The 21,973-nt window shown below is 50.3% G+C and overlaps 1 protein-coding gene across 3 annotated transcripts in view; it reads left to right on the top strand.

Annotated features, from left to right (window-relative positions):
• The first annotated feature begins 260 nt into the window (after nt 1-260).
• The window catches only part of MVB12B (multivesicular body subunit 12B), a 186,156-nt gene continuing 164,443 nt past the window's right edge, over nt 261-21,973 (top strand). The window contains exons 1-2 of one of the 3 annotated variants that reach the window (XM_059142625.1): nt 261-438; nt 13,648-13,770. In XM_059142625.1, the coding sequence (XP_058998608.1) occupies nt 364-438; nt 13,648-13,770 (198 nt within the window). In that variant the 5' untranslated portion in view covers nt 261-363. Of the gene's footprint in view, nt 439-8,024; nt 8,213-13,647; nt 13,771-21,973 lie in introns of those variants that run through there. The other 2 variants (XM_059142623.1, XM_059142624.1) reach the window with 2 other exon arrangements.

Below are 21,973 nucleotides of genomic sequence, written 5' to 3'. Positions count from 1 at the left end.
GCCGGGGGACTAGCGGGCTGAGCCTTAAGGGAGGCCGCGGAGGGGAGGCGGGGTGCCGGCCGGGGCGGCGGCGCGGGCTCCGGACGCGAGGGCTCCCGCTCCCTCCTCCCGCCGGAGCCAGCCTCGGGCGCCCGGCGCCTCCCCCGGAGCCAGCGCCAGAGCCGGGAGGCCCGGAGCACGGCCCGCCGAGGGAGCCGCCGCCGTCGTTGTCGCCGCCGCCGCCGCTGCGGCCAGGCCGCGCCCCGCCCCTGCCGCCGCCGCCGCCGCCGCCGCCGCCGCTCCCCGGTGAGGCTCGCGCTCGAGCTGCGGCGCCGGCCCCGCCGCCTGGGCCCCGGGCCCGGCCCCTCCCGCGCCGCCCGGGCGATGAGAAGCTGCTTCTGCGTGAGACGGAGCCGGGACCCGCCGCCGCCGCAGCCGCCGCCGCCCCAGCGGGGAACAGTTAAGTGAGGCCGGGCGGGCCGGGCGCCGCGGAGGCTCGGTCGAGCCGGCCCTGCTGCCGCGGCGCAGGCAGGCGGGCGGGCGGGCGGGCGGGCGCGGGCCCCGGGCCGAGGGGCGGGCGGGCGGGCGGAGCCGGGCCGCGCCGAGGCCTGCGGGCTCCGTGCCCGGCCCGCCGCGGGGACAGGCCCGGCGGCCTCTACCAGAGCCCGCGTGCGCCGCGGCTTCTCCAACACCGGCTTGGCCTTGCGGTGAGCAGGCGGGTGGGAGCTCAGGGACCCGAACGCCAGCAGTGCACCCCCCCGACTCCACCCCGGGCCGGACAGGTGAGCGTCCCTGAGAGCCACCCCCTCCCGGGTAGGCGGTGAGGCGGCCCACCTGTGCCCAGGCCGCAGCGGCCACCTGCCAGACTGGGGACAGTCGTTTCAATGGCCCAGGCTGGGGTCCAGCTCTCTGTGATCACGTGGGTGCAGACCAGCTTGCACCTGAGCCTTGAGCATCATCTGAGATGCGGCCTCATCTGTGACCTGGGCACAGTAGAGAGGACACCCAAATGCCAGGGCACCTGTCTAAAGGTGAGGTGCCCGGCGTGGACACTCAAGACCCAGAGCACCCATCCTGGAAGTGAGGTGGGTGTGTTGGTGAGCACCCCATAAGGACTGCAGCCTAAGTGAGGCCCAGGGGCTGGGGCTGGGATAAGAGCTATGGCTGAGCACCAGGGGACAGCAGATCCCCAGCGACAGGCCCAGGTGAAGAGGGCAGACCCGTGAGCATCTTTGTCCTCTTTGTTACCAACAGACAACTCTTCCAAAATTATCAGCCTTCTCACTACTAAAGATGTGACTCTTCTGTCCCCTCCCAGCAGCCTCTTCAGCAGGGAACAGAGGAAGGCCCCAGGAAGGCAAAAGGCAAATATCTGTTGCCCCTTCTCTGTTCCCTGCCCCCACCCAAGAACCAGCGCCCACTCAGATTTCTGCCACAAAAGCCACAACAGGCCAGTGACTCTTTAAGGGCTTTTGTTTCTGGTGGTTCCTTCTCAGTGTAATCTCATTGTACCATTCTCGACAGCCGGCTGGATCCCATCTCATTTTAATGGTGGGGAGGGCATGCAAAAAGTCTTATCAGCTGTACCAGAGAAGCCTTAGAAAAGTTAGGGGTAAGCTCTGCAGAAACGCAGACAAACCAAGAAGCTCAGGGTACTCAAGTTTAGTTACAGGACACAGGGGACACCTTTCTTGCTCACTGGAAATTGTTGTGGCACTTTGAGATATTGGACTGTGCAGAGACTATTTAAATGGGGCCTCCGACGGATGGGACCTCTGCTGGGATCTGGGCATCACGACCCATGTAAAGCAGTTGATTGGTTCATTTGAGCCCAGAATCATCTTTTCTGATCAACATTTTTCGTTCCTTCCTCCTAGCTTTTAGGCCACACTCCTGGTTTATGCTGAGGACATTTCCCTGCCTGCCTCCATCTCACTGGCGGGCTTTCCAACTTCCAGGAACAGTGCACCATGGTTAAATGCAAGGACTTTAGAATTAGACCTCAGCTGAATCTTTGGCTTTCCTACTTATCCTGTGTGTTCTTGTGTAAATGAATGAAATTTTCTGAGCCTCAGTTTCCTCATCTGTAGAGTGAGGCTAATATCTATCTTATAGGATTATGGTGAGCAGTGAATGAAATATTGCAAGAGAAGCATTTAGCTCTGCGTCTGCCATAGGGCAAGTGGTCAGTAGAAGTTAGTGCTTATCATTAAGTGTTTGTTAACATTAATCCGAAGAGTAGCTTCGTTTTTACTTTTTCTTTAGAGTGTGTTTCTGTTTTGGGTTATTATTTAGCTCTCCTGAGGATAACCAGGAGGGGATGATACAGTAAGAAGAACATAAGGCTCGGATCTAGGGGTTTGGATTTGAATCTCATTCTACTTCCTGCAATCGCAGTGACCCCAGGCAGGCCATGGAACTTCACAGAAACTTTCTTTCTTCCTTTCTTTCTTTTTAAAAAATATTTTATTTATTCATTTGAGAGAGAGAGAGAGAGAACATAAGCAGGGGGGGAGGCAGAGGGAGAAGCAGACCCCCCACTGAGCTGGGAGCCTGAAACAGGGCTCGATCCCAGGACCTGGATATCATGATCTGAGCTGAAGGCAGATGCTTACCCATCTGAGCCACCTAGGCGCCCCTTGGGGAACCTTTCGACATCCCGACTTCCTTCTGTGTAAAAGTGGTTTAAGAATATAACCTAGCCCGGGGCGCCTGGGTGGCTCAGTGGGTTAAGCCGCTGCCTTCGGCTCAGGTCATGATCTCAGGGTCCTGGGATCGAGTCCCACATTGGGCTCTCTGCTCGGCGGGGAGCCTGCTTCTCTCTCTCTCTCTCTCTCTCTCTCTCTCTCTCTGCCAGCCTCTCTACCTACCTGTGATCTCTCTCTGTCAAATAAATAAATAAAATCTTTAAAAAAAAAAAAAAAAGAATATAACCTAGCCCATAAGGCTGCGTGAGCTGTATGTGAGTGCATGTGGCTCCACAGAGGGTGTGGGGGAGTCCTTACCAAATTTAGGTGGAAGCCAGAGGCAGACCTTGGTTATCTGGGTTAGACAGTTTGGAGTGGGGAGGGGTTAGAAGAAAAAGAAAACAAGAATGTCTTGTTTTTGTACACTTTACAAAACCACTCAACCCTGTGAACACATTGCTGGGTCCTCCCTCTCGGGACCTTGGAAGGGGTGAGGGGTGGAGAGTGACCAGAGGTTCCTTGCTATTAGTTTCATGGCACATCTGCTTCTGGGGGAGTCTGAATCCAAAAGTCATGGGCCCTTCTGCCTTAGCAGGTCAGAAGTGCTCCCTGCTTCACATTGAAAGAGCGACGTCCTTTGCCACACAGGAAAGTCATGATGGAGTTGGAGCCAAGCATGGGAAATGTCAAAGGTGCTATTATGATGATGAAGATAACAAATGACTACATGGCTGGTGTGGTGGGCCGAGAACACTGTATTTAGTTGGTTGCGGTTGAATGAGCAGAGTTTCCTTTGCTGGTAGGGTTGTGGGAGGGGAGACCTGGGGTCCTTGAATGGGCTGCCTCTGTCAAGCTGTTGTTGCTCTCTCTGAGCCCCTCCCTGGCCAGCGTTTTACTGGCCCCACTGGCTCTCCTTGGCCTTCTGCTTGCCGCTGCCCTTGAGAATTGGGGTTTCCCTGCATCGTCCGCGCTGTTTGTGGTGGGGTCGCCTGGGTTAGCACTCATCCGCTCTGCTCCGTGGGAGGCGGGGCCCCTGCAGGCTGTAATTGACATTACCTCCCTTGTTGGGGACATCCTGTGGGCGCGTGTTTGGTTTACCTGACACACTTCTGGTGAGATGTGGAGCTTGTGCAGGCTGAAATGTGAGAGGCCCATGGGCCTGGAGCTGTGGGGTCACATACTCAAGCTTTGTAGCTGCTACTTCCCTGAGAATCAGAGGATCATCTTGTTGGGCTGTGGCTAGAATCAACAGGAGAGCTTTCTAGACACACACACACACACACACACACACACACACACACACACAGGCATAGCGTGAGTGTATGTTTTAAACAGATACTGATCAGCAAAGCAAAATATTCAGAAGAATTTTCCTTGACCCTTTAGAACCAGAGCAAAATACACGAATTCTTAGTGTGCTAAATAGCCCTGAGATGTTTATGAAAATGCAGATTCCAGGACCTCCCACCCAGACCTTCAGTCAGAATATCTGGGGGAAGGGGCCCCGGAGTCTCTGTGTTTAATAAGGATCTTGTACTTCTACTGACTGAAACTTGAAAACCACACTTGTAGATGCCATTTTTAAGTTGCAAAACGTACAGCACATAAAATGTACCACCCTAATCGTTTTCAAGTATACAAATCAGTGGCATTAAGGACATTCACATTGTCATGCAGCTAATCTCTGGAACTTTCCCATCTTGCAAAACACTATACTCATTAAACAGCTTCCATTTCCCCTCCCCCACGCTCTGGCAGCCACCATGCTACTTTCTGTAGCCTCACATATGTGGAATTATATAGTATCTGTCTTTCTATGACTGGCTTATTTCACTCCACATAATGTCTTCAGGGTTCACTCACATTATAGTATATGCCAGAATTTCCTTTTTAAGCCAAATAATATTCACTGCATATATATACCCATTTTGCTTACCCGTATCTCTGGACAGTTGGGTTACTTCCACCTTTTGGCGCTTGTGAATAATGCCATTGTGAACACGGAGGTACAAATATCTTTTCAAGACCCCGTTTTCAACTCTTTTGGGTACATACCCAGAAGTGGAATTGCCAGACCCTATAGTAATTCTATTTTTAATATTTTGAGAAATCCCTATACTGTTTTCCACAGTAGCTGCTTTTCCATTTCCAAAAACAGTGCACCAGAGTTCCAGTTTTCCAATCCTCACCAACACTAATTTTTTGACTTTTGATAGTGGCCATCCCAACGGGTACAGACGACAGCTCATTGTGATTTTGGTTTGCATTTCCCTAGTGACCGCACATCTTTTCATATGCTTATTAGCCATTTGTATATCATCTTTGGAGAAGTGTCTACTCAAGTTCTTTGCCCATTTGTTTTTAAATCAAGTGTTTGTTTTTTGTTATTGTTGTTAAGTTGTAGGAGTTCTTTATAGATTTGGATTTTAACCCCTGAGCGGATATGTGATTTGGAAATATTTTCTTCTATTTCATAGATGGGTCCATTTTGTTCTGTCAGTTGTTTCTTTTGATAGAAGTTCTACAAGTTCTTTACACTATAGCACCCTGTAGAGGAAATATTATTATTATTCCAGTTTTAGGGGGATGAAAACTTGAGCCCAGTCATACCGCTGTACACAGTGCAAGAGCTGGGATTCAGGCTCTGGTCCGTCTGACTCCAGAACCTCTCCCTGTCCGTTCCTCTGCTTCACTTCCCAGTCCCCCACCAAGCGAATGCCAAGGCCCATGGCTTTCTGCAGGAAGTGGCATGGGTTCGAGAAGCGTTCAGTTATAGGAGAGGAAATACAAATGAAAGACTTGCGAATCTTCCTTCCTTCCTGAAGCTGTGTCATTGCTTAGACCTTAGAAATAGCAGAGAAATGCAGACAGGTTTTTAACTGTTTTATTTGTTTGTTTGTTTAAGTATTTCATAAGCTCGTTTCAGAGCCCATCTGCTTGCCACAGTTCCCCCAGTGGTCTGCGTTCATTCACACCGCTGCTGACCTGGCCTCTCCTGCCTACAGTATCTTCCCTACTCAGCACCCTCTGTCTTTCCAGGAGGCCAGCCTGACCGACCGCCTGCTCTTCCCTCCCATCTCCGTGACTCACCAGGCAGAAGGAAGTGTCCCCTCTTGGGCAGCCCCTTTCTTTGGGATGTTTCCCAGCCTAGGAGTGCCACAGGGGGTGGCCATGTCTTTTTCATTGTCTCACAGTAGCACTTGGCCTAGGCCATGCATTATCTGGTCTCGGCCCAGGCCCAGACCAGTTAAATCACAACCTGGGGGACTGGAATGGGTAGCAGTGGTTTTTACCAACTCCTTAGTGGGGTCTTCTGTGCAGCTAGCTTGGAGACCCCCTGGCCTCTGCCAGGCTGTCACCCAACTGCTTGGACTAAGTCATAATCACTTCTGGAGCTGCTGGAGTGCTGCGGTCCTGCCACCCCTCCTCTGCAGCCTGCCTGTCCCTAGAATTGTAGTGTTTGCCCTGGGTTCCTGGATGCCCAGCCTGGTGCTGTCATTGTAAGGGTTCCACAGGGCTGTTCTTGCTGTTGCCTTTGATGCTTTGTGTGCTTTTCCTAATCCAGTGAAAGAGGGGCAGTTTTGAAAGGATGATGGGAACTTGCTCCTTCCTTCCTTCCATCTACCCCCCCATAATCCATTTATTGAGCGCCCACTGTGGGCCAGGCACTGGGTGGACATAACACCTTTGAACAACCACTGTTCTCCTGGGGCAAGGGTGCTTTAACCTTCTGAGAGGCAAGGCTGTGTGTTTCTGTATGTGCGCATACGTGTGCTAAGACCACGTCCTTGGTGACACGCAGGGCTTCTCCGTGACAGCAGCTGTGTGGCTAGGCGGTCGGGGAAAGTTTGGGGAGAATGTGACCTGGATTTTGAATGGTGGGGTGGGTGTCGTAGGGGAGGAACTGGGTGCTCTGGGCTGACCTGTTTGGGGAGGGAGAGACTGAAGGATTCATTCGGAGGCTAGTCCCCATGGATAATTACACTCAGGTTTTTGTTTCTGTTCATTCATTCATCAAACATCTAACGAACACCTGCTGTCTTGTACTCTGAGTTCAGACTGTGGACCAGCTGTTTGGCCGTCACCTGGAGCTTGTTAGAAATGCAGCTTCTCGGGCCCCATCCTACACTTACTGAATCTGTGTCTCTGGGAGTGGGTTCAAGAGTCTCTTTTAACACACTCTGCAGGTACCTCACACTTGCTCCTGTTTGAGTCCCTGCTCCCCAGTGTTGCATTGTCCATCATCGTCATTGCGAAGTCTCCCTCGCTGCTTACACAAAGGCTCCCTGTAAATATTTGTGGGCTTATTGCTATGTGCCAGGTCCTGCAAGGTACTGGAAATGTGGGAGATGCTTCAGGGGGGGGAGGACACGTTCAGCCAGGACACAGGCTGGCAGTCGCCAGCAGGACACTAGATGCACACCTCTGAGTCTCGGGAGAAAAGTCAGGGCAGTCGAGGGATTTTGGAAGCCATCAGCATACAGGTAGAAAAATTAGATGCCAAATATACATGAAAAGAAACTCTCAAGACCCCTGTGAAAGTTGGAGAGGAGGGTGGTGGGGATGAGATGCCTGGCTGACCTGAGCCAGGTGTTCTGATGATTTCCCACCCGGCGGCCCATTTGCTTGGTGCTGAGGCACCATATTGGCATTTTTACTCTGTAAACCGGGGTAAGGATGTGACTTACCTTATATCACTGAACATCAAGAGAGCACGTCTTCTGGGTCCTTTTGGGTCCATTTTTAGAGCACCTGCCTTCTGTGGGGTTCTCCTTCTTCCTTCTCTCCCAGGGACATATGGCACTGAGACTTGATGGGAAGCGGCAGGGCTGACCCTCTTTTGCAGTGTTTGGGGGCAGGTGGGGGCACAGTGGGCACAGTGTTCTGGAGATCGCCCCCCGCCCCTGCCCCGCTCCCCAGCACTAGGTTCACTGGCTGTGGAGAGTCTGGCCTGTAAGGGGCAGGACTTTGGCTACCGCAGGGCCATAAAACTTGATCCTGGATTTATTTTTGGAGAATGAACTCTGGGATCTAGCCTTGCACCATATGCGCGGCAGCAACATGAACTCTAGGCCTGTATCACATGATTTGTGGAAAATCTGCTTGGTATACAAATGGTTAATAGAAATCTCTGCATTAGTCAGATAGAATGGGTGCGTTTATACACCAGATTCTTTTATTAGAAGTAACAGGCCTTTACTGGAGAAGAGGAAGTGCTCGCCATTGTTAGTTCCCTAGCTGGAAAATTCTTTGTGATCTAGGAGAGCTTAGAAAAATATTTGCTTTAGTCTACTAATATCTTAGCAGCCTTCCCAGCAGCCTCTGGTCTGTGGCCACCTGACCATACTCAACGAGTTTGTTAGAGTCATTTGGCTTCTGACGGGGAGAGTGGTCCAGACCAAGTGCAGGAGGCCCCAGGATGCCGTTCTGAGGTTCCATAGCGGACGCCTCTCCGCCTGGGGACTGTCCTCCATGAGTAGCTCCAGGAGCCGGCTGGCCTTGGGTGCTACATGGACTCAGGCCATGGCCTGCCATCTCCCGAGGAGGTAGGTCTGCACCTTACCTGCACACAGGCAGCCCGGTCTGTGTGTTTGTTTGTGTGGTGGTGTGTGTTGGTGAAGCCTGGCCATGGCCTCCCTCCAGTGGGAACAGGGCCGTGTCCCTCCATACCTGCTAAAGATTTGTGGGTAAAAAGGTGACAGTAATCATGGGGCCAAAGGGGGCATGGATTCTTGCAGACCACTGCTGCCGCTGGGAGACAGGCAAAGAGCTGCCCCACGATGGGTACAGCAGCAGCTCTCATGGCAGGGACAGCCTGTTCTCAGTCTCCACCCCCTGCTATTGGTCAGGTTTCCACGGCAAGTGAAATATTTACCCACTGTCTTCCCCCAGCCCCACAAGTTGGTGGATGTGGGCAGACAGTTTATGTCTTTTGTGCCCTTGACTTTGGATTTCAAACAAACGGATTGCAAGTTCATCCTTCTGTAGGGACTTAATTAATCCACTGGTTTTGTCATTTCAATTACAGTAGCCCAATTTAACCTACACCCCCCATACTTTGAAATTACTCTTCTCAAAAGTTGTGTGCGAGTCACGCCTTCAGGCCTTGGTGGGCGGCCCTGGCGCTGCTTCTGAGCCGGCCTTCCTCACCGCAGTGGGGAGGCCGAGTCCGGGTTCCTGCTGCGCCTCCTTTGATGGCACACCCCCTGCCCCCCTGCAGTTGTTGCCCCCCGATCCACCCTGCTGCTGGAAGGGCCTCAGTGGAGAGAGGTCTGAGCTCTGTTAGTTGGGTTTTGATTTCAGTACAGGAGTTGATAAAACGAGATAAACCCCAGGCTCACAGGGCCGGGGAAATTAAACAGAGATGATATCAAAGTTCCCCTGAGTTTTCAACTGTGATACAGTAGCTTAGTTTTCTCCCAGACTGGGGCCGGGAGGCACGCCTTTGATTCTGAAACAATATTCAGCATCAGTTAAGCCCAGCACTGCTGACTTTTAGGGATTAAGCACACTGTTGTAGTAATTCTTTGATCAGCTACAAGGGAGCAGTGTGCTGTCTGTATGAGAGGCTTTTTAGTTAAAGTTCATTTCTCTGTGAACCTGGGATGACAGCATTGCCAAGGTGCTGCAGGGCTGGGCGCGGGGGCCTTCCCCAGTGTTTGCAGCACTGCAGGCAGAAGCAGGAGGCGGTTTTTCTCCTCCCCGGCCTTGTTGCATAGTATTCATCGAGCATGACATGGGAAAAATCCTCCTGGCCTGGAAACATACCTCACCCTAACTGAATCTTTGTTGCCCCAGTGTGTACATGCAACACACACACACACACACACACACACACACACACCCACCCACCCCCCACCCCCCCCCACAGCACATTCATACATACTCTCCTGCCTGGCGGAGAAATCCTCTCGGGGCAGACATAGGAATAGCAGCCCCCAGCCTCGGAAATGATATAGTGGAGCCTGGCCATGCACCCAGGGTAGAGACTGGGAGGGCAACTGGGGCCAGATAACCTACAAGGTTAAATGAGGAGGACCAGCTCAAGATCATTGTTGCCACTGCACTCTCCGTGGGCCCACGAGCAGACGTGCCTCCCAGGCGCCATCATCACCTTGATTCCTCACCTGGCATTTCCTGAGAACTGGCTTAATTTCAGGTTGGTTCAATTTTATAGTTCTGAGAAATCTCAGCCCCCACTGTCTTGTCATCTAAAATCCTGGTCAACTTTTGGCTCTCCCTGTGGAGACTCTTGCAGACTCCCTTGCAGCCGCAGCTGGGATGGTAGAAGTTGCCTTAAATTGGCCCCCCCTCCTCCTGGTGGGCCTCGCGACTTCCAGTTGGTAATGGAGCCCCTGTGTGCTGTCGATTGTGCGTATACAGTGCTATACATCAACCTATTCCCTCCTGTGCGGCGCTCGGATCTCCCTCATTAGGCCTAAATTTACCTCCGTCCTACACAAACATGGCCTTAGCTCATTTTTATTGTTGTAAATTATTTATGAGGGAAATGTTGAATCTTGAAACTGAGGTGTGAGGAAAATTAATCCCATGTTACTTTTATCTTTCTGTACTTTTCTCCCGCTTGCTTCACTTATTGGGCTATAGCTAGAGAAAGAAGAGCTTTGGCATTTTTAAATATAATTAGTGTTGAAACTGCTTTCTCAGTTGGGTATCAGATGGGATGTTGGTCTCCAGGCACAGAGTCATGGAAAGCGGATCAGACCCGGGAAGGAGGACTAAAGGTCCGGTGGCCAGTTGCGCAGCGGCTGACAACTCTGGCCCTCAGTTTTCTTTTTCCCTCCAAAATCGGGGTAATAAGACCCAGCTACCTTCCAGGTTTGGTGTGATCATCAATCAAGAAGGGTGACCGAGAAAGCTTTTTGAGAATTGCAAAGCACTCTGCAGACACAGCGCAGGTGTGTTAGTGTGTCTGCGTGCGGTTAGGATTTTGAGATAGAGGTGGGTCTCTCGCTCACTCGGCTGCAGAGCTGCTGAGGATACAGCCAGGGCTTGCTGCAAGTAGGCCTTGGTGTTTTATGTATTATATTAGACCAGCATTGCCTCTTGCCAGACAGGTTAATGTTGGTCTTAAACAGCCCGCTCCCCCAGCGCCCCTCCCCGGCAGATCTGCTCTGCAGGCTTGCATTAATGGCCTCTTCTCCCCTCTCAGAGGCCTGGCCTGTGACCCTGGGCGGCTGAGTACTCGGCGGTGCCATCCCTTCTGGCTCGAGGCTCCACACAGCCCGGGAAACGTGGAGTGCTAGTTAATAAATGGCCTTTTGTTAGGAAGGTCAATTGAAGTGACGGTAGAGACGCTGTTAAAAGTAATTTGCAGTCAGAAAATATGTAATTCAGGGCAAGCTGCTTTGAGTGATTGCCTCTGCCATGGATATCTTGGGCGTTTCTCATTAAAAGCTTCCTTTGCTGGTGGTGGGGCTTCCTCCACCGCCGAGCCGGCCCCGGCCCCGCGCCGCGAGGAGTCATTTGTCTGTATTTCACAAAGGCTGCCTTGATCCCCAGGGTACAGCAGCTGGGGAGGAAAGGGAAGAAGGAGACGCGCATCCGAGATGCTCTGTGCTCATGCTCCGCTGTCGCATCCTCCCGACTGCAGGCTGGGCTGCGACCGTGCGCGAATCGGCACAGGCCGCTGGCTCCTTTGTCTGCCTCAGCCGGAGGCAGCCCGCAGCCATCTTGGAACCTGCGGCTGGGCTGCCTCCCCGGTGCATTGTGGGAGCGGCGGGGTTCCTGGGAGCGGGGGCCCCCACCCACTGGCCTTGACCACCGGCTTCGGGAGGGGAGAGCCGCTGTCACCCGCGCCTCACGAGGACGTGGTGGTCTCGGGACGGGAATCTGTCAGCAAATAAAATAGTTCTTATTTGTTCCCATGCTTGCCTTCTCTCTTTCTCTCACATAGTAGAGGCGGTACTATCTTAATAATAATAATAGGGTGGTGGGGTTATGGACATTGGGGAAGGTATGTGCTATTGTGAGTGCTGTGAAGTGTGTAAACCTGGCGATTCACAGACCTGTACCCTGGCGCTAATAATATGTTATATGTTATTAAAAAAATAAAAAAATTTAAAAAATAATTAAAAAAAAACCCTTGGATCTTCTTTGTTAAAGTCACAGCATGGTATTTTAGCACTGGCAGAATTTGTACATTCTGTTAATGAGTTGTTAATTGCAAAGCGTTTTGGTAACCAATAGCAGCAGGTACCCATTTTTCAAATTGCAGCAGTCTTCTTTTCATGCTACCAATACTATGGGATTTTCCAAGTGACGATACTTTTTGATTAGTGTTTGCTTTGGACTGGGCTGATGGAGATATTTAATGCTAAACCTTCTTTATTGGGGGGCATGCATGCCTATTCATTAAATAAATACTTCCTGCCTACTTTGTGCAGGAATCACCGATCCTGGTGCTTTATATAAACCTGCCTGGTAAATGAAATTTGAAAAAACAGAAAATGATGCCATGGTGTGGCATGCCCTGGGCTTCCAGAAGCTCGTTTTCAGTAGGATTAAGTAAACCATAACTTAGTTTGGCTTTTGTCATGAACAGAAGTTGAGAGCGTGGCTGCTGCCAGGGGCTTCCTGGGCTTGATTGGAAACTTGGCTCAATTGCATTGACGAGCCTGTTTCTGGAGCCTTTTGTGGGCTTCAGGGGACACTGGTTACAAGGGTGACTTGCATATAGCATTCTGATTGTTCCCATTTAGAAGGCTGCAGTCATTTTTAAGAGCCTCTGCCTTTTCTGATTCTAGGCTGAGAACTAAGAATATTTCTTCTCCCTGCCTAGTTAGGCAGGGTGTTTGGTTTGTTTTAGAAGTAGTAACCAGCTTCGAGAGAGCTGGTAGACCTACAGCCGGTGGAATTTAATTGCTGCAGAAGGAGGTGGAATTTAACTTGCTCTTTTTCGCTCCTTGTCCTTTTAAAAGTACTAAAAGTCATTTACATAAGGTGTTACCTCTTTTATTTGCTTTCTGGTGCACTGCCACTCCAGCTGCCCAGACCCAGTGTTCTCTATATTCTCCTTGTCTCCTCTGGTCACATCAAGAGGCAGTCAGCAGCAGAATAATAATTCCATTTCCCCTCCCTTTCTCCCAAAGTGCCCAGCAAGAATTATGGTCATTGTTAGTGTTTAGCTTTGAGTAAGTACCCACATGACCTGTGGGATTAAACGCAACAAAGGCACCTGCCAGGCCTCCCAGGAATGGCATCTACCACATTTCTGGCCACTTGCGCTGAACCTGTGTGCCCCAGACCTGCCAGTCTCATCTGCTTTTTGTTGAGTGCCTACTCTGTGCCAGGGACTCCTCCAGGCCCTTCGTTCATGTGACTCCCTTAGATCTCACGGCAGCTCTGTGACTGTCAGAATCATGACCTCTTGCTTGCTCAAAGTCACCAGCCAGTAAGCCATGGAGCCTGGACTTGAATGCTATTCCTTTGCCTCCATTCCCAGATCACTTTCTTCCACGTGTTTGCAGAGCTCTGCCTACCGAACAGTCCGTGCTTGGTTGTGTGAGAGGGTATAGATTTGGAAGTCTGCACCTCCACACGAGATCTTGTAAGGAAGATAAGTGGACAGTTGTGTTAGTTCAGCTGTGTCTGCTTTCTCCCCAGAGAAGCTACGGGTATCTGTTCAGAAGTCAGGCAGCTTGTTGAGAGAGTTAAGAATGAATGGTTGGCTTTGGGGTTTGAGTCCAAGTTACCTCTCTGAGTAGGGACAGGCCCCCATTAACTACGTTAGCCCGGTGTTCAGAGCCAACGTGACAGAGCAGGGGTCAGAGACGATTTGAGCTCTTGATCTGAGGAAAGGGCCAGGAAAGCTCAGGGCTCCTTTAGCCAGTTCAGGTACATGGAACTAAGCTCAGGATATTTGCCCCAAGATTCTGGTTCTATGTGTTTGAGACTTTGTATCGTTCACTTTAAACGGTCAGTTTGAATTTTGTGCTGTCTTTCTTCTTTTCGGAACCAGGACCAATCCACCATGCCTGAAGTCAAAGACCTTTCAGAAGCTTTGCCAGAGACATCGATGGATCCCATCACAGGAGTGGGGGTGGTGGCTTCTCGGAACCGAGCCCCAACAGGCTATGATGTAGTAAGTCCAGATCCACTGATTCAACCAATGTTTATTCCCTGTGCTCAGGAGCCCCCGAGCCTTGTTGTAAATGTGCTCCTTCCCTCCGGGAACTTGAACAGGGAGCAAAAGCGTCACCAGTGGGAAGGTGTGGGGAGTGTCCTGGGTTGGGAGTCAGAGGACCTGGGTCCACCTGGGCTGTTACCTGGTCTTGACCTCTGTGATGGCTGTTTTCACCTTCTGTAAATCTAAACGGTTGGCTCTGTTGATTTCTAAAATCACTTCTGTTGTGAGATTTTGTGAACAGCATCCGGGAGTCTGAAAGATCCTTGGCATAGGTTTTCCTGTGTGTGTAGGTGTCACTGGTGTGTCGCCATACATTTCTATAGCTCTTTACAGTTTGCAGAGCAGTTTCCTACCTGTGAACTCATTGGGCTCTCACGGTTCCCTGGAAGGGTAGGAGGACAAGTAGCTTTATCTCCACTTTGCTGATTAAGAGAACCCAAGTTCTGACAGGCGAAGTGACAGAGGCCCAGTTCTTGGGAGTGGTGAATCGGGACCCGGGCCCCTTCCAGGTCCGCCACTCTGACTGATCACACCTGCGCAGGTTAGCAGAGCACTGGCTTTGCTCTTCAGCAGGCGTCTGTGCTCCTGTTCCGTAGCACTGACGGCTGGAATTGTTATTTTGTTGTTTCAATAGATAAACTGGGATTTGGGTCAAAGGTGCAGAGTGACATTAGGAGGGTTGTGTTAGCAGTGACTGTGGTCCCATGTCCTGAGATTCTAAGCTGGTCTTATTTTCACTTTCCTCATTTTGTTTGAGACAGCATTTTATTCTTGTTTGTTGAAAATGTGCATCAAGAATGTGTAAGAATTAAAAGAATACAAGGCTCATTAGCCAGCACTGAAAACCTGCCACCATGACTAGATTAGCATCTGATATCCCAGGGGTGGGAGGGATCCAGCGCCTGGTCCAGAAGAAGCCTAAGGCCTGATTCCTCAACCTGAACACTCGTGACATTTTGGGCCAGATAATCAGATAATCCTGTGTTGGGGCTGTGCCTCACATGTAGGATGCTTAGCAGCATCCCTGGCCTCTACCTACCAGACCCTAGTAGCATTAACCTCCCCTCCCCCAACCGTGGCAACCCAAAATGTGGGCAGACTTTGCCAGATGTCCCAAGGCGGAGATGACAGAGGGGCAAAAGCAAGCCCCATTGAGAACTCTTTGGTACCCATTGGCTCAGCCTGCGCCGGGTCCTGTGCAGGGAAGGAGAAGCCCGTTAAAATGCTCCACATCACTTTCCCAACTGTTTGAAAGCTTATAAACATTTTAAAAGTGAAAGGACAAGGGAATCTTTTTTGACAAGGATTTGAGTCTTACCTGCTGTCTGACTTCAAAGCACTGTTTGAATGTATAACTTGCCATAAAATAGAATCATTAGATATGGCTTTGTGCCATAAAACTCTTGGGGAAGCTAATAAAAATGTTCCTGATTTGAGAAGCCAAAGTGTCTTTTGATGAATTAGATATGAAGCAGCCAGTCATGAATCAGGGCAGGGACCCAGCGCCCACGATCTCTGGGAGGACTGGCTCAGGGGTTGCTCTCCCGGGAGGGTTCGTGCAGGGGGCTCACGCCCAGGGCACGGCTCTCCACGTCTTCTTGCTGTTCTCCTTTGTTGATCTGTGTCTTTAACATCCCGCTTGTACCTTTGAGGTCGTCCTGAAAGCTTGGCTAGTGGGTGGCAGATGGCCTTTGATAGTCTGGTTTTCTGAAAGTCTTGGTAAGTCTGACAGGAGCAGAATCTATCCCTATCATTTTCTCCTAACATCTAGCTCAGGGCAGAAGAGCGCAGTGTCAAATGAGTAAAATTAATAAGCACATTTCATGATTATGCTGTACCACGCATTATAGTGAAAGGTGAGCAGGGCAAGAGGCTCCCGAGGGTCAGCCCGGCAATTACCCAGCCCCCTCCCGCAGAGATGGAGAGTGTCCGAGCTCCCTCTGAAAGCCCTTTCAGGGAGAGGGCTGGGAAACGTCTCTTCGTACTGACCGCTGGGTTGTTCTTAGATAGGATCTGGTTCCCTAGAGGTCTGACCCTGAGTTCAAGGGGAATGGGCAAGGGGCGGGGGGAAGAGAGTCACTTCCTATTCCTTTTATCGAGAGTTTCATAGAACGTCAACCTCCAAACCGAAATGTAAGGCATTTTATGGTGGCAGCCTTCCGAGATGCTTAGACCGAACTGCAGTGCCCGAGGGAGCCTGCCGGGGATTGTGGTGAGACCCCCCTCCGCCTGTCACATCTGTGGCAGGATTAATCCCTCCTGTGCTTAAGAGTATGGTCCGTACTGTGACCGCACAGCCCCGAGAGCTTGGCACAGATGGACTGCTGACCCTGAGTGGCACGGCCGCATGCCTTGTGGCTTGTTTGAAGCCAAAGATGTCACATGTGTGTTTATAAAAATTTAATTTTGTAACTTTTCTCTCTAGGTCAGGGGAAGCTTCTTAGGGTAAGGGGCTGGGCATTATTTGCTAAACTTCTCAATCTATTGTCCGTATTTCTGCAGTCCTCTGTGAAATAGCTTGCCCTTTCTGTTCCACTGCCACACTCTCAGATCTCAGAGTGACTGGTGATGATCCTCCTTGTCATCAGAAGGCTGATGGTCACATGTGTCCTTGTGACATCACCGCACCCGCGCACTGACTCTGTGTTGTGGGCACCTGGCAGTTGCTGAAGGTGGTACCTGCTGCTCTGTCATATGCGGACGGTCAGTTTTCAGCGAATCATAATGCCCTGGAAGCACTTCATGCTAAAACTCTTCGGGGCAGAATTAATCTTTGACTTTCACATCTCTCTGGGATACAGCAGCATCAGGCTGGCCGTTACTGACGGCCAGTGTGGGTGTGTTTTTATGTATTTTTGATGAAATACATCTTAATACGTCCTAACTTTTATAGCCTTTTGCTCTCTAAACAAGTGCTTACAACTCAGAGACTAAAGCCTCTACACCAAATTCATGACACAACTCTCTCTGTAACAGAAATAGCCTCCTTTGATAATATGCTTTTTGGTCTATACTTTCCTATGACAATATTCTGTTTGGACAAAAACTAACAAAACAAAAAGTCAACAACACAAAGAAAGAATAACCGAATGTTTAAGAGCATTTTAACTTAAATTGTTTATTTATCCAATCTGTTTTGTGAGTAAATACTACGTGCCAGCCAGGAACTGGGGACATAGTGGTGAGTGAAAACATCCAGTGTTCAGCCTTCACGAGGCTTACAGTCCAGAGGGAGAGGAAGAGAATTAAATGCTCACACAAATAAATGTAAAACAAAATTGTGGTAAGTGCTGGGACGGGTAGTCCTAACAGACATTGTTTCTGTCAGATCCTGCTTTCCAGACCTATCCACCTTTCTTGCTAAATTCCAGGTTATGACAGCATAGACTCTCTCCTACTTACTTCTAGAATTCCCTCCCTTTCTTCTCTACCCTGACACCTGCCAAATGTCTGTCCTCCAGTGTTTTCTGAGCCTCTCCCAGGGCACCGGCTCAAGCATGTTCAGGGTTCTTCAACTCTGGGTTTCTCCCCGGCCACCGCACTTCACCATTTTTATTGGTGACATCTGTGAGGCTGTCCTTGGCTGAGTACAGCTCCCTGCTAACCCTGCAGTGACTGCTTCCACCTTTCTGGCCTGAGTGGGGATGGACACTGCTTTCCCTTCTATTCCCTTCTTCTGGGACCTGCCATGGCATCCCACAGAACAGCTGAGACCCAAGTCACTTTCCAGGAGACTTTTCTGGAGCTCTGAGGATGAAGGGAATGAGAAAGTAAAACTCAGCAACTATGAGAATGTGCTACTGAGGCCCATTGTCCCCTACTTGCCCAGACTGTGCCTTCATTCTGCCTACTCCAGAACGATATCTAGATTTGAAACCCAGTCTCGGAGAGAGGAGGAGATATTTTCTTTTTCCTCTTTCCAATCTCAGACCGCCTCCATTCTCTTCCAGAGAAACCTTACCCTATATACTGGAGTCTTTATGGCACTGATCTAAATCAAGTCATTCTTAAAAAATCTCTAGGTCTACCTCAGGGAGGGCTGTGCTAGCTTTTTCTGTTGTTTTTGGCCTCCCCTGATTTAAATTTCCAGAAGTCTCTGGGGATGTGTGTGTATGTCTATGGGCTTTAAAAAAAAAAAAATATATATATATATATATATATATATACATATATATATATATATATATATATGGAATGGTACTATATATAAATATATAAATGGTACTAAATATAAATATAAATGGAATGGTACTATTCATACTCTCCTAGCTTTTAAAATATATTGTGAGCATAGGGAGCTCTATATTAATCTATATAGATCTATCTCATCCTTTTAATAACAAATATTATTTGGCTGTGCCAAAATTTGGCCAATAATCCCACCTGAAGGACACTTAGTTTGTTTCCAGTTTTTGTTTTTAATACGCTAAACAAGGTCCTTGCACATGTATCCTGGCATGTCCTACTAGGTCCAAAGAATAATTCTATAGGTTGGAATTACTGGGTCAGGGTATTCACATTTTAATTTGATAAACATTACTGATTGCCTTCAAGAAAGGTGACATTCTGTCAGTTTCTATTCTCACTAAAGTGAAAGTGAGTGAAAGGAATGGGGTGGGGAGCAGCAGATGAATTGACAAGAGTCTCCCCTTCCCCCAGGCTTTGTGCCCAACTTCCTGTCATCCTGGGACTTCTCCCAGTAAGGGACACTTCCGGGAGCAAGGGCCCAATGATAGCATGCACACTTGTTGTAGTGCTGGCCAACAAGAGGTCTGTCATCCCTGAGAAGCAGAGACCGTGTAGGACAAATACCAGACTCCTTCATTTGGTACACATGGTTTCCGTCTATCTTCCTGTCTCACTTCCTTCTACTAGCTTCTTCTCGGGCCTCACTGAACTTCTCACTTTCTCATGTTCAGAATAAGCAGAAACTTTATACCATCATGCCTCTGAGTCTACTTTTTCCAGAATTCCAGAATTCCTGGACCTCCGTCCCCACTTTTGGAGTAAAATTTCACCTCTCCTTCCAAACCCCATTTGAGTAGCTCCTTAGTGAAATTGGTCCTGACATCACTCATTCGTGTCTTTATTCACGCATTGGTTTCACGAATATTTGTCAAGCAGCTGCTATTGTGTGAGGCCCTGGGAATCGGAGGTCTGGGGAGGTTGGGGTCCACCAGGTGGAAGGTCGGAGGCGAGGGCAGAGGTGAGGCTGGGAGGGCGGATGAGGCCGGATCCCAGCACAAAGGTATTGCCCGTTATTCTGAGGGCGATGGGGGTGGTCAGAGGACTTCAAGAAGAGATTCTTAGATGTGTGTTTCCAGAAGTTCACTTGGTGTGTGCAATGAGGGGAATGATTGGAAGACATGGGTACTGGGCCCGGGGTGGGGGGAGGGTGGTGAGGCCTGGATTTGGAGGCTTCATGCTAGTGCCGGGTGTGAGAGTACTGGCCTGACCAGTCATAGCGGAGACAGGACGTACGTGGATCTGAAGGACATGGGCATCCAAATACAAACTCTTTCACGGGAAGAGACGGATTGAGTGTTGGGAGGTGGGCGCAGAGGTGGGGAAAGGAAGAGCCCCGACGATACGAGGCATCTTCCTGGGCAGCCAGTGGGCGCTGATGCTCTTTTGCTGAAAGGGGAGCATGGACAGCCAGGTGGGTTGTGGGTAGAGAAGGGCGATTGGCTCAGTTTGGGGCACACTGAGGTGTTTGTGTGATGTCCAGGCGGCAATGCTGAGGGGCCCCAGGGCTGAAGGTCGGGAGAGACCATGGGGTAACTGAGGTGTCCCTGGGAGGTGGTCCCTGGAGTGTCACACTAGGTGTGAAGGGAGCCCCAAAGAGGGGACCGGGGCTGACTGTCCAGAGAAGTAGGTGAAAATTAGTAAGAAACTGAAGGAAAATGAGTCTTTCTAGGAGAAAGGGTGGTTGTTAACGTTCACAGTTGCCTAAAGTTTAAGTAAAATGAAGCGGAAAGGTTTCTGTTGAGTTCATACCAAGGAGGTAGTTATGGACTCGGCAGTGGCCTCAGAAGCAAGACAGGAGTGGACGGGAAGAGCCCACCTGACGCGGGAGAGGACCTCAAAGGAAGGGAGGGACGTGGGGTCAGAAGTCTTTCTTCCTCTGTGTAAAGACAGGAAAGTGTGGAGCATGCGTAGCTGCCGATGGGAAGGACCCGGAGTGACGGAGGGCCATGTGGGGAAGGCAGGCCCATGAGCGGCCGAGGACTTGGCATCTAGATCCTGCCAGAGAAGAGCCAGGAAGTGAGGCTTGCGTGGCTCCTGCTCGCTGCTGGCGCTGGGGAGCCGGCCTTGGTCACGGGCTGTGACCAGCGGGCAGGCCTCGTGGGCAGACACTGGCCAGTCCTGCCTTCAAGTCTGCACTTCCTTGTCTCCTTTCTCTCGACTCTGCTGCTTTTCTCTGAGACTAATTAGACAACAAAACCTTTCTTAAAACTCTTGGATGTGAATAATTTATATATGCCCTAACTATATTTGGGATTTTCTAAATAATTAGAAGTTTCAGATACTTAAACTGTCAAACATGAGGGACACTGGGGGAACTCGGGGAAACCAGCTCCCCTACGGGCCAGTGGGCTGTGTCCAGGGGGCTCATGGAGGGGTGAGTTTAAAGTCCTAAGTCTGCAAATAACGCCTTCCTTAGCAAACTGGTGAAAGAAAATAGTAATCTGCTAAATGCTGAAACAGCTTCCAGCAAGCTGATGTTTCTATACAGCGCTCAAGAAATTCTTGAAAAGTCACACACAAAGCCCGAGAAGATGGTAAAAGTATCTTATTAAAAACATATGGCGGGCCTCAAGTGGCAAACGTGGGACGGAATCATATGTCCGGTCTGGTCCCAGCTGTCACGTGGCCTCCCGGATAGCTCCAGGGTCCTTGTGGCCGGAGGACAGCCAGAGCCCGTGGCCTCCCCGGAGCTCTGGCTCCATGGAGCAAAAGCAGAAGCAAGGGGCAGTGGCGTCCCCCTGCTGCCTCCGCCCCCCCCCCCCCCCGACCCCGCTCCACTGTCCAGAGCGGAAACCACCACAGGCAGAGACCCACCCCATGCTGGTTTATTTTCAGAACCAGAGCTTGTTTTGAGAAAAAGCACCAGGTGTTCCTCCCTTTTGTTTTGTTAGAAAATACATTAAACTGCGAATTACTGAAAACACAGACAGCGGTCTTGTGACCAGCTTTTGGGCCGTTGTTTCCCGTGGCCTGGATTAGCAGACTTGGGGTTATGCTGGCCTCTCCCTGCATGTTTGCCTGGGCCCCGCAGAGCCCCAGCCTCTGCCCCAGGGGGTGTGTGAGAGGTGGGCCTGGCCTGCTATTAGGGTACATCTCTCAGGGAGAACGGCCTCCATCGCTCCTTCCAGGCTTCGGTCTCCCCAACTCTGCCCTTCGGTTCTGACCCAAAGCCTTCCTTCTTGGTAATGACTTGCTCCGTAGTTGGTTCGTCTAGAAGGTGGGGAGGATTTGAGAAACAGTGTGGTGTTCTGGAGCTTCCTCCTGTTCGCCAGACTTCCTCTTCACCGCTTCGAAAGGCTTCTGACAAGCCTCAGTGAGCTGGGTTAGTGGAAACGATGAGGGAGGGACTGCTGTAATTTTTCTTTTCTTTTTTTCAGTTCAACTTTTTATTTGGAGATGACTGTAGATGCCCATGCAGTTGTAAGAAGTAATATGGAAATATCTCGCGTGTACTCATGTTCTCCCAATAGTAGCATCTTGCAAATTCTAGGAAAATGTCAACAATCAGGATATTGACACTGATATAGTCAAGATACAGAACATTTTGCTTTTAAAACATACCTGGGATTTTATTTTTATTAAAGTCTGTTGAGGCCTGCAGATCAGGAGACAAGTGCCATCGAAAAGGGAGTTTTTTACTCCCAGCTCCAGGGGGAGGGGGACACACCGCCCCACCATCACGGGAGATGGGGAGACACCAGCATGGGGCACGAGGCAGAAGGAATGAGGGGAAGCATGAGCTGGAGACTTTCTTGTGGTTTCTGTGGGAGAGGCCCGGCAGGTCAGGTCAGCAGACTTAGGACAGTCCAGTTGAAATAACTCCAGCAGGCGCTGGGCTGTCAGGGATGGTTTCTAGTCTGACAACCTGGCCCTTGGGGACTATAGGATGAGGGGACCATGGAAGGAGCCT

This window comes from Mustela lutreola, chromosome 12, assembly GCF_030435805.1.
Source record: "Mustela lutreola isolate mMusLut2 chromosome 12, mMusLut2.pri, whole genome shotgun sequence".
NCBI lineage: Eukaryota > Metazoa > Chordata > Mammalia > Carnivora > Mustelidae > Mustela > Mustela lutreola.
This window is presented reverse-complemented; position numbering and strand designations above follow the sequence as displayed.